The 12,427-nt window shown below is 40.8% G+C and overlaps 1 protein-coding gene across 3 annotated transcripts in view; it reads right to left on the bottom strand.

Moving 5' to 3' along the window:
- LOC111261647 (SEC14 domain and spectrin repeat-containing protein 1-B) overlaps positions 1 to 12,324 on the bottom strand; it is a gene marked incomplete at its 5' end in the record, with an annotated part of 30,330 nt that extends 18,006 nt beyond the window's left edge. For all 3 annotated transcript variants that reach the window (XR_002681128.1, XR_015311619.1, XM_022835264.1), the window contains 7 exon segments: positions 181 to 297; positions 639 to 1,250; positions 1,429 to 2,326; positions 2,632 to 2,740; positions 3,080 to 3,136; positions 11,715 to 11,957; positions 12,164 to 12,324. Coding sequence is in view for 1 of the 3 variants with exons in the window: in XM_022835264.1 (XP_022690999.1) it covers positions 181 to 297; positions 639 to 1,250; positions 1,429 to 2,326; positions 2,632 to 2,740; positions 3,080 to 3,136; positions 11,715 to 11,856 (1,935 nt within the window).
- Between the last annotated feature and the right edge of the window lie 103 nt (positions 12,325 to 12,427).

Genomic DNA, 12,427 nt, shown 5'->3' with positions numbered 1-12,427 from the left:
CATATTATCTGCAGAAGCGGAACAATGCCATCACTATTTAATAGTTGCCGAAATAAATTTCCGGTGTTGTCGTTAGGCCCTGCTAGCCTCCGGCACTAGACGAAGTATTTCTGAGCTCGGTTTTGAGCCCAGATGACTAGCTTAGGTGTCCCTAAGTTGCTACGCGATTCGAAGACGTGCCTTGGCAGTGGTATCCATTTTGTCGTGCTTCAGCCTCGTCGTTTGTTCCTCGATTCCGCTGTCCGATTCGAGAGCGTTTTGTGCTGCGAGGCAAAGATCGTCAAGCCAGCTCACCGACTAAAAGTCATAGCATTAAATTTTCAAGAAACAATTTTTCGGCTGTTACCCTTAGTTTTGATTGATACAAATAAGCTTGCTTGAAGGTGAACGCATTTAAGCTAATCAGCATCATTGCTGCTATCGTCATGACCGCCACATAGTTATTCTTTTTTAGTCGGCGCCCATGAGAGCATGATCACTGACGTTCTACTTCGAAATGGTCAACCAGTCAGTCATCACAATAGCAGCCGCAGTGAACAGCTAAAAGCCAGTTCGATATAGGATAATGTATACTATGTTCCGTTAGCTTTACTTCGAAATAAGAAATGGCCTAATAATTAATATTACTATATGCATACCTGTTTGGCGTCCTGTTCACAGCTCAGTAGCTGGACAGTTTGCACAAGGTGGTTTCTTTTAATTTCGATGAGTGCTTTCGCACTATCAACCTCTTTTGTAATGGCAGCGCACATTCTCTGAACCATCGGTTGGGCCAGCTCGAAGTCTCGGTTTTGCAAGCTCTTTTTGAAAGCGATCGACACTCGTTTAAAATCATCTAGGCTGGAGTTCAGCACAGCGGATGTGTCATCTAGCTCCAGTATAGTTTTGTGCGCTTCTTGAGTTATATGACCGCCTGGATTGGCCAGACCTTGAAGCTGAAGATGCAGTTCGTTCCCAGCTGGTGGCTCATCCTCGTCGACGACACTGCATCCATCCGAATTTGACGAGTCGCAGGCCGACTCTCCAGCCGAACCAACAGGATCACTTCCCGATGCGCTACTTGAATTACCAGCGCATACTCTTCGCTCGATATCCTTCGCTAGTTTATTAGTCTGTTCGAAGGCCTGATGAAATACGACTGCCAATTCGGATATCCTACGTCGAGCATCTACTTTCGTTGCGAACACCTGGCAGGTAGCATCTAGCTTTTGCATAGTTGACTCAACCGTTGTCGTATCTGGATTCGCCTCCTACATGATAATAGGGAGCACGAGCATATATAAAATGTACCAATATTACTATTTTACCGATGATATTGGAAAACGAAACACATGAACATGACAAAATACTCCAGCCTCTTATAAAAAGCACTTGGTCAACACCCGCGCAATTACACTAAATTATACCTCTTTAATGCGAGCTACATACTCGAAGAAGATGATGAGCAAGACTTTTCAACTGTGAATATCTTGCGTAGCAATCCATGGCTAGCAACGCCACCTGGTGCATGTGTTTACGACGAACTAGGGCTTCTTCAAGAGTCATTCCTACCAGAGTATTTCCCTCTGTCAAAAGACGCTCACCCTCAGAGTCAACCCAGGCTACAACTTCAGCGCTTTCCTGTATGAAGCGTTGCATATTGGAGATCTGGCACAGCGCTCCATGTAGGGTCGTCCAACGCAACTCGAACGCGGTTTTGATAGATGTCACAGAGTCAAGCACCGTCTTGATACAGCGCAACTGACTTGCATTTTGTTTCAACGCTCCTTTGCCGCATTGAGACAGCGAGCCTTCGGTTTCGCTCTGTAAACTTAGCAATAATCTTTGGCCGTTCACATAAGTCGTATGTATGACGTTGACCATGGATACGCAATTTCTCCGAATTTCTTCTACAGAGGTAGGCGTCGGGCCTTCAGCGTCTAACCGAGCTTCACATGTCTGGATTGTAGCGTCTGCATGCTTGCGTATGATTCGTGCGTCCCGTAAAAACTTCTCGATGGCCAATTGTCTCTCTAGCCAGGCTAAGTGGTTGTACTCGAGAGTTCCCCCGAACTCATTTGTAAGCTGAAATGGCGAAATAACTTTGAACAGTTTTTGCTGTGTCATATAACTAAGCAAAGCGCCGGAGTTATCCTGCAGTGCCTTTCGGATGTCCGGCGAAGATCGACTTTTGTGATGCCACAGACCGTGTATGGCATATACGTAAATGGCATGTAAGCAGTCACCAAATACATTCTGTACAGCACCGATTACTTCGTCAAGACAACGCGTCAGAATTGGCGAACCTTCGAGTAAAACTGAAATACCACTGCTACGTTCCTCGTACCTTAGAAATGAATCAATCAAGAAAATAACGGTGCACCCTGGTCAGTATATGTGTAGATGCGCTGGATATCTATTACAGTATTAAGGACCAAATGGTTGTTTGGTGCGATAGAGAGAAAAGAAAAACTGTGGAGTTTGCTTCTAATAAAATTTCTATAAGGGAATAAGAATTAGATCTGCTAGTGTTATCTGGCTGCGGGTCTTGTTTTAACGAAAGTAATTACCCAAAACTCAACTAAAACACGTTCTGCCCCGAAAGCGGGGCGTTGATAGTCAGTTTTAATAGTATATACGAAAAGTATTTACCCGATAAGGTCTTTCAGAAAGTGTAGCGTTTGCTTCAAGTCGTTAGTATTGAAGTCATCTTTAGGTGCAAACACGGTTACGACAGGGCCTCCACGTTTGTCCTCACCACCTGGAATTTCGACAACAAATACATCAAATACATACCACTACTACGTTCTTTTAGGACATTTTCTCCACTGAGCACATTGTTCACAAGATATATTACACAGGTATATATTTTTGGGTAATGCATGCAAAATTAGGACAATAAAACTCGATTCCTGTTACTTATAACGTAATAACATCTATTATGATACGCACTAAAGTAGAACTGTTTTTGCAAAATTTCTGATCACTTCGTCAAATTAGTTTAGTATTAAATTGACGGGTCCCTTTGCTTTGATTTCGTGAAATATAAAATCTCTTTACTAGATAAAATGAGAAATTCATGAAAGATAGGTATGCATACCTGATAACACTGCTAGGCGCCGTCGAAGCAGCTCGACGATCTCTGTTGCCCCTGGTCCTGCACGAAAAAGGACCAATAGCAACATTGAATAGGAACATCAAACAGTTAAAATAACTGTAGCTGGATTAGTCAAATTATTATAACTGTATGAGGATTTCATTTGAAATAGTATTTTAATTAGGATATATGTAACAATCTGAATCAGCTCTCATAATGAAGCACAACTACGTTGCCATTTTTGCATGGTCACCAAAATTGCTTTGATGTGTTTAGACGAGCTACCTTAATGAGCGCTCTATGTCTACCTACTAACAATAACACGGTTGTAGTAATGCCATTGTCGAAAAAGATCACTTGATGAAACCACTTGTTTTGCATCGAGCATTCAGACGTTCTATTCCAAAAAAAAAAAAAAAAAAAACTAGAATAGATTAACGTTAAGTAAGCCCAAGCCAACTTTAGTGTGTAGTTAACCGACTGTAATCTGATTTGTGCTGTTAACCGCTATTTTTTTTTAATCAATTCACCCATATTGAAAAGATAAGCTTAATGATATATGTATTTGGGTTATAATTTAATGTGTTGACAGCGTAGAAGTATGGTAGATGATTTTCCATTTAAACTATGTGTAGACATACTAATTTCTTGCTATCTTTGTCTAAACAGTATAAATTACACATCTCATCTATACCAATAAGAGATATATTTGTATGGAAGAAAAAACCGGACATCTAGATTTAAATGAATGGCCTGTGAAAGTGTTATGTGCCGCACTGTTTTTTTGACTATACATGGCTGCTCGAAAATCTTGCAGCGGCATATTTTGACTTTCCTTCTTTTTGTTTGTGATAACTATATTATGGTCTAGTGGAGCTTTTGTCAGTGAAGTTAAGGTCATATGATTCACGAGGTGTTCAAAGCTGTACTCGAAGAAAGCTCTTCTGTTTCGTGGTGATCCAGGCTTGTGAACTTTGTGCGGGCCAGGCAAGCCTTGTTAGACGAAGCAAGGCCTCGATTCGAAGGTGTTTCTTGCGAATATACGACTGACGTCTGTCCTTTTTAAGTCAAGTATGTGTGATTTTATTACAGCAGAAGGGACAAATTGATCTGCGGAATTAATCTATCTAATCTAAGATTATCTGTCGGAAAGACCTGACTTGACTGAAAAAGATTTGACTTTCGGCCTAAACCAAAAGTCCGGCAAGCCTCAAGAATGGTCTGTCGGCGTCCTGCGGCGCCATGCCATTGAGAGACTTTAGCTCCATATTTTGCCAGTACCGAGCTGAACTTGTGTATTATGTGTAAAGCGAAAGGTTTTGTTAGGGGTCACTCTTGTGCCAGCGTTAGCAGCGCATCAAATAATAAGTTTTCGATGGTATCTGATAGTGAGTGTACTTGAAGAAGATAAAGATTAGCCGGTTTATGCTTGCAGAAAACACACTTAATAACTACGTAGTGCATGCAGTGCTTCTGCGGTAAGCCGACATTCTGCTGTACTCAAGCCCTGACAAAATTCACCTAAACGCTTTTCAAGCCATGCGTAAACTAAAGGCGAAAAATTATACGGAGAGAGGGATCAGTCCTTGAGTATTTCGCCAATTGGTCGCCAACTACATGTAAAGACGGAGATAGGCCGTTTGGAACGTCTGGAGCCAGCCATCAATCGCTACGACAAGGTAAGCGTAAATTCTGAAACACAAGTTTCTGACATGTAACCGTGTCCCATGTTCAGCCAATTGTGTTCAAGGCGCGAAAGTCTACTTGAGAGAGGTATAAGGAATTACTCAGGAGGCTTATGGCAGCTCTTCTAAAAAATCTAGTTGAACTGCGTCGCACATAACAACAGCTTGGACCGTCCAGGATCCTTATGCCAAGATTCTAGCCAGGACGGATCGCAAAAGTAGTCCGTTGCGAGCCTAGACAGCAACGCAAAAGCCTAACAGGCCCTATTAAAGCTATGGTGGCCGCGAGATGAGAACGTCCCGCACGGTAGTAATCAAGTAAAAAGTATTAGTATAAAAAATTGATAAATGCTATCTAAGTATTATATAGAGGATAAGTAGTTACTAAGTCGGCCGTGTTATAAGTTGCAGCCGATTCCTCCTCGACTGTAGTTCGACTGACGACGAACCTATGAGTGCGGAAATCGGCCGCCAGATTGCTGTATATAGGAGGCAGATCGGCTGGTGGCTAGAGCGCTTACAGAGCCTCCTCAGTATACCTAGAAACTTGAACCTCTAGTTTGCATGGTCGCTGACGCTCAAACAACAACCGGAAAGCAGGTTGGCCCCGAAAGAGCAGTGTTGGCAGAAGGAGGGTTCGGAGCTCGATAAATTTTCTAATCTTAGTGCGGGAACACTAGACCATCGGAAGACAGGCGATGGCGCGCAGTGGTATATTGCGACGCGTTGCAGGAAGGACGCGAGACCTGTACGACAACACGAAGCAGCGACAGATATTGCTGTTCGGGGAGCACCCGAGTGCTGCGCAGACGCAGCATGGTTGGTAACGCATCAACGTCTCTTGATCAAGAATAAATAGGTGTTAATCCGTTATATTGTCAGTATGCGACAATTGGCCTTCACATATATAAAAATAGTCCTTCGGAATGCTGTATGAAAATCAGGTACGTCAAAAAGGTATAGCAAGCATACAGTTGCCTTAAAACCCTCGTCGTCGAATTCCTCCCTTTAGAAATGCTTGAGCAGTGGCAATACTGGAAAACCGGTAGACGTCATTGAACATCGCTCTCTATATTACAGTAAACTTTTTTATGTAGAATGTCATAATTAATCCACAACGAATCTGACCGGTAGTCAAAACTATGATTGACACACAATCTAGAGTGACTGTCTACATCTTTCATCGACATTGCATCGTCATTACATTTATATTTCTCTAGTGCAGATGAAGATAAGCGTGGTTGTCACGTCTCAAGTTCTTGAAGGGACACCTATTACCAGTACAGATATGTTCTGTACCAAGCATTTTGTTGGTAACGTTGCCGAAACAGCTCAAGACATTTACCATATGCGCGGTCACAGTACTGTTGCAAAAGGAACTCCCAAAGAATGGTCTATTAAATTTGAAAACGGTATCCAGGACAGAGACGATGCCCCCGTTCTGTGTAATCGTCTATGTTCAATAATGATTGCTTGAAGGCACTTCCTTTAGAAATTTTCCTTTAGAAAATCACCGAACGACAATTCGGGAATTTGCTAAAATGATGGGCTGCAGTCAGAAGACCGTTATGAACCACCCTAAGTATTTAGGGTTAGCGCTAGAACTTGAAGCTTGAGTACCTTATCAACCCTCTGAATTCAACAAGAAATCACAGCTTGATGCTGCATTTCAATATTTGACCCCGTATTGAGTGTTACGCAGTTACAATGACCGATCTTTGTTGAACAGCTTAGAAAAACAGTACTACCCCTTACGATAGGGGAAATTTGTTTACTAATCTGATAAGCTTACTTTCTCTAAACCTCTCTAAATACTGTTGAACTCAACTGACATTTAATTCATAGTCTACGGACTCAGTAGTAAAGCATCAAAATGAATCTACTATGGTAAAACATTCTTTCAACGCACATTCGAGATTCATTGACCTTTTAAAACCTAATGAATTTTGTCGAAGGATGTCACCATAAGCAGACAGATGGAACGAAAAATGGCTGCGCTTAAAGAAGAAGACCTGCTCCGGGCGTCACTGAACAAACAGCTTCAAGCAATAGAGACAAATCATGTATTAATTATCATCAAGCATATTAGGCATACAGTTTACTTAAAGCTGTATATGATAAAAGGATCCTCTATGCAAAAACAGATGTATACATTAAAGGAAAAGGCTCATTCGGTCCCACATGCCATGCTTATCCTGATTTTTCTTGAATGCTCGACAGCGGTGTCGTGAATGTATTCATCCAAAAACCGTTTTCCTGAAGGAAAAAAAATAGACAGTGCAGAACTTTTTGTTTTTTTTGGCAAAAGGCAACAACTACAAACGCTCCTCAAACCGCAAATCAATATCTTTGTTTTTTTTGGAGTCTAAGGTTTACGTCGTTGCCCGTTTCTGCAAGTCCTGAGTACGACTTATAGGGTGCAAATACTCATCAAGTGACTTTAAAACCATTTGTGGCAATCCTGAGACATATCCATAGATGCCCCTTTAATATTAATCGCCATTTGGATCGACCAAGTAAGCTCTTACAATTAGTATTTTTAAAAGCTTTTGCCTCTTTTGGCCATTTTTTACCCTTGTATTTATAAAATTAACTGCTCCTAACCCGAAGCTTGATGTCGCCGTTGTTTTTTGCAGGGCGTCTTTGGTACACGACTCTAATTCAACACTTGTCACAATGTCACTTAAAACAAGATTACTATGGAAGAGTTATAGTAAAGGAAGTGTATTTGGAAATAACTAAAATTGCCAGCCGAAAGTGTAATCACGGTGAACAATAGTTACATCAAATAAACATGACCGTCGAAAATTACGCTGTTAACTCATAACAAAATCATTGAAGTATTTGTTTATGTTAAAAAAGCTCACAATAGAAGTCTGAATTTAAAACTAACATCCTGTATTTTGTAATCTATTCAATACAGATAGGTTGTTCATCTAAAGCTCATATAAATCTAATACTAATTTATTTCGAACACTACAAGGTTTTACTGCTTCTATTGAGAAAAGCGACGGTTATATCTAAGGAAACATATCGATGCTATTGGAAGGGCTAAAACCAAATTAATGCCCTTAACATTGGCGAAGTCTTTCAGTCAGTCATGCCAATAGGCTGAACTACGAACGTACAGGAAGTTATTTACACTATACGATACATTTTTTAATTACCGTGAAAATAGAAATTACATGGAGCTTGAAAAAGAAGCAGAAGCTGTACCGCGACGGCATCTATAACCAGGAGAAAACGAAAATAAAAATAATATGTTTCCATGAGGTGTGGGTAAAGATCTTATGCAAAATATGAGCTACATGTTCTCGAACCCCATTACATAATGGGGGTGGAAATCGTTCAGTTTATCTCTCTCGTTAAAGATCTATGTTCATTAAAGGTTTACAGCAACACTTCATTTAATTGCCAACTCCTCGCAACCTTCGCGCAGGTAGGCATGCAGATTGAAGTAGTATCTAATGGCTTACATACTAAAAAATTTAGGTATAGATTCATACGCGTCTAGAGCCATGTTAAACCATGCATCGATGAAATCATCATGTCGTAACTAAACACAATGTATGGCTTCCACCATAAACTATGTATCGTCCGAAAGTTTCAGGATCCAGTTTAATTGTGTATATGTATTAGGTGCAAAGAAAAGTTTAACAAACATCATAGTACCAAAATTAGCATCTCAACGAGGCTGAGAAAAATATTAATCCCGGTTTTTTCATAAAATGCCTATGTTTATTCGCATTGTGTTTATGTGAAATCGAAGATGAGCACATTTGGCTAAGCTGAATGACACGTACTTGCTACATAGACCCACCGCCATCTGGGTATACTGCCCAAATAAATGATACTGGGCATCGCTGTAAGGAGGCAATCAAGCCTTGATAAACGTGTATTTATTTAACTTGATGACCGGATTGTTTTCTTCCACACGAAGAGTTTTTTACGTAATGGATTAGTGAAACCTGCTCTAATTCTAAAAAGATAGTTGAAGTTCATTGTCTTGCCAACCGTAAAAGTCGTGATAGAAGTTCTCACACAGATGCTTTTGCCGCCGATGACTAACTGAAAGGCGAAAAAAAAAAAAAACAAAAATAGTAACAAACAGCCAAAGCAGAAGGAATCTCTTCCTGTTCTTCCCTTTCTGCTTGTCGGTTTCGTCGGCTTAACAGACGTCATCGGCCCCTCGCCTTCACTATCATCACTATGGTTGTCATTGTTATCGCGCTTCTGCTCATTCAGTATCGGCCCGTGACCTGATCGAACGAAGCAGCAAGAGCAACAATGGTTAGCACCGGTGATGCCGCCGCTACACAGTAGCTTCAACGGCACAAGGGTTTAAATATGGGAAAGGCTTTGGAAGAAAAACGACGTTGATGATGGCAAAACACGTCGCGCCAATCAAGCCCTACGTCCGCGAACGGCTGATCGCCAGTAGCGACGACAACCGTAGCATTGCTACTGCAACCGCTGTGACTTCTGTGTGCACTGTTATACTGTTTCATCATTGAATTAGTGATGAAGATAATTGTTGTAATAATTATAACCGTCGTCATCATCAACAAAAATGACTTGGCAGAGGACTTGTCTTGGGAGGACACTGGGCACAAGTTACTTTTTGCGCGTGGAGAAAGTAACGGACGGCGAGTTGCATTAGTTTCGAAGCTGGAGATAATCATTATTATCGTTCTTGAGCTTATTGGGAGTAGTACTCCAGCCAGGTTGTCGGGTCAAGTATTCATTAGCTAATTATTATGAGTGCGTGTTCAAGCAACTGTGAAGATGGGCGCTCCATAGCAGGCTCAGCTTGCCTCCTTAGGAACAGCTTAAAAAAATAATTAAATTTTTTCATAAGTAAATTCGTTACTAATTTTTTTTTCAATCATTTTTACTCTAGGTAATCGGTCGGCGCTAGAAAATCAGCTAGTAACTATCCTTATTATTGTGTGTGACAACTGAAATATCGGATATGAACGATAATTTGTCACACGATACATTGGTGGCTTCGAGTAAAAAAAGATCATTTGTTAATTAATAATGTTTTTACACTATATTATCGTTCAAATGTTCCAGCCGCGGATGAAGATTGCATAGGAAGTAAATATCTCCTTCCGACGCATTTCTTAAGGCGGCCAAATTCAAATGAGTTCGCACTTCACTAACCTGTTTCGGCCAGGCCAAAGTCCTCGTTGCATCGATAGTCACGGGAACAGCTTACAGGGGCACCAAACGTACGTGTACGTAAGGTTGAGACACGTCGTAAGTCGCCAGCTAATCATATAATATTATCAATTGGATAATTTAACCAGCCGAACCAAGGTAGAAAGCAAATAAATTTTTTTATAGTAGCCAGTTTTCTTTTTGTTCTATCAATTGTATAGAATAATGCTCTCTTTTTTTTTTTTTTTTTCTGTTTAAAGCCGAAATTCCTTACACGCACTTATAGGCTGTCCAGCTAGCCTTTGATTCTTATGGCTGCAGTGGTGAGCTAGCTATAGCTTCTCGGCAACGATAATTGAATATTAATGCAAATATTTGATTGTGTTTTTGCAGCAAAGCGTTCAATGCTTAAATGAAGAACATTGGCAATCTTTTTTATGGTATTTTCGTAAAGGAGCAATGACACGAAGAAAGCAACGCGTTACGTTAATGCAAACCTAGTTGTGTAATAAACATGTAGATTTTTGGAGACCAAAGACGCGCGGATAACTCTATCTGCGTTCAATGCAAAGGCGCAAACGTAGCAATTTAGTTAGATATAATGATTTCACAGTATTCCGTTCCACCCGATGTGGTAATTGAGCATAAAGTCGTTATTTCGGCGTTTGTTCCTATCTAGAGAGGCGCGCGAGACTAGCTAAACGAATGAAATAGAAAGAGCCTAGAAGACAAAGATAGATTAAACAAGCTGGGTAGAGTATGCGCTCAGTGAAAAGCCCCTGCTGGTTGTTTTTCTTGGTCACGGCTAGTCCATATATGGATTTCGATTGCCTCTTAAATAGAAGCCTTAGATCTACAAGCCTTCTCTGCGTCTCATGATCACTATAATACAACGAATTGTTAGTCACAATGACCTATCGACAGATTGCTGCTAATGTTGGTGTTAACGGAATCTGTTTGGCTTTTTGTTGCCTTTTAAAGGGTTCTTCCTTTGTAAGGAGCCGTGAAGCCAGAGGCCAGAAGCCAGAATAGACCGGCTAACTGCCCAAAGGACAAACAGTTTAACCATCTCGGTGCCACTATTTTCTTGCGATATGAGCAGAAGAATATTTCTATTTTTTCTATAACCTTAGTATAATGCTCTTTTAAACGTAGGTACATATTTATTAAAGACGATCCAAACGTGGGTGTTTCCGGCAGGGAAGGGGGGAGGGGGGAGGGGGAGGGGGAGGGGGGCTCGCGGAATGTCGAGTTAATATGAGCGTAGCGGAAATTTAGTATTGAAAAAGAAAGCACGACAACGTACTGGATGGTGTTATTTTTTTCTTTCCATACCATTTAAAGGTATGGGCAATAGGACGAAACATGCATACAGATCAGCAAAAAAGGTGGCAATAAATGGTTTTAAACAAATCACGGACTATGTGGATATACCTTGTTGGTTTGTAACAATAAATATCTAGCGGATCATAACATTTCTCATCGAGTGATTAGTTCAAATATGCTTTGTTAAGAGATAATAGCTATTTCGAGAACTTTATTCTCATTTTAAGTCCAGGTTACCTTAGAGTAAACGAACGAATCTTCTGACCTACCTTTTGAATCAGCGCAGATAGCAGACTAACTAATTAGACACAAGCCCATCGCTCTTCTATCAGTTCAAACACACTTTCAACTATAGCCAAAGAAGGTATAAAACATACATATACGTCTAGTATTTCTATTGTGACAACGATATTTAGTCTTATTGCGATTCCTTTTGCCGATGATCGGCATCTGCTTATTTTCACCTGGATATGAATAAATTTCTTGTTGATATCCTCCGGAGGCAGCGGTCAGTTTATCTTTGTCAGATGCCGCTTTCGATGCGCCCGCCGTTCCGAGGGGGCCGAGGACGCTAACCCGTTTAAGTCTCTCGCCGAGCGCAAGCATCGTCTCCGAAGCTCGATACTCGTCTCGTCGCCTCTCAATTTTTTTGCCTCCTCAAAGGCCTTTAATTTCTACTGTTCAGCCTGGCACGCCGTTGAACATCACTGAAAGTCACACAATAGACGTCCACTGTTATTCTAAATAGCATTTGAAAAATCACTTATTTTCTTAGAATTGCACCAAAGCGACCTTGTTGAGCAGTATAATTCAAGTAAATCCGTGGCTGGCTAGTAAGTGTCGTTAGAAGAATAATTGAACATCTCTAATTAACTACCATCTTCTCGATGATAGTGTAGAGCTACGAGCCTACCATTGTGTACCTCTGATGTGAATCTACCATCTAATAACGAAAACACTCAGGCAGCGCCTTCCCTTCGTAGCCCTGACATCAGATTGTTGGAAATGTCTCACTTAAATCAAAGGCAAGCTTCCTATACGAGCGCACCGACACCATCGAGCGAGAAATAAAATCTAAGAAAAAAACAAGAAAGACATCGTTGTCATTATCACTGGCAACCAACACGTTCACTTAATTGGTTGTTTATATATATATGTATATGTGTATATATATATG

The sequence above is a fragment of the Varroa jacobsoni genome, unplaced genomic scaffold (assembly GCF_002532875.2).
Source record: "Varroa jacobsoni isolate VJ856 unplaced genomic scaffold, vjacob_1.0 scaffold_578, whole genome shotgun sequence".
Classification (NCBI taxonomy): Eukaryota; Metazoa; Arthropoda; class Arachnida; order Mesostigmata; family Varroidae; genus Varroa; species Varroa jacobsoni.
Note: the sequence above shows the minus strand (reverse complement) of the source record. Positions and strands in the feature narration are given on the sequence as shown.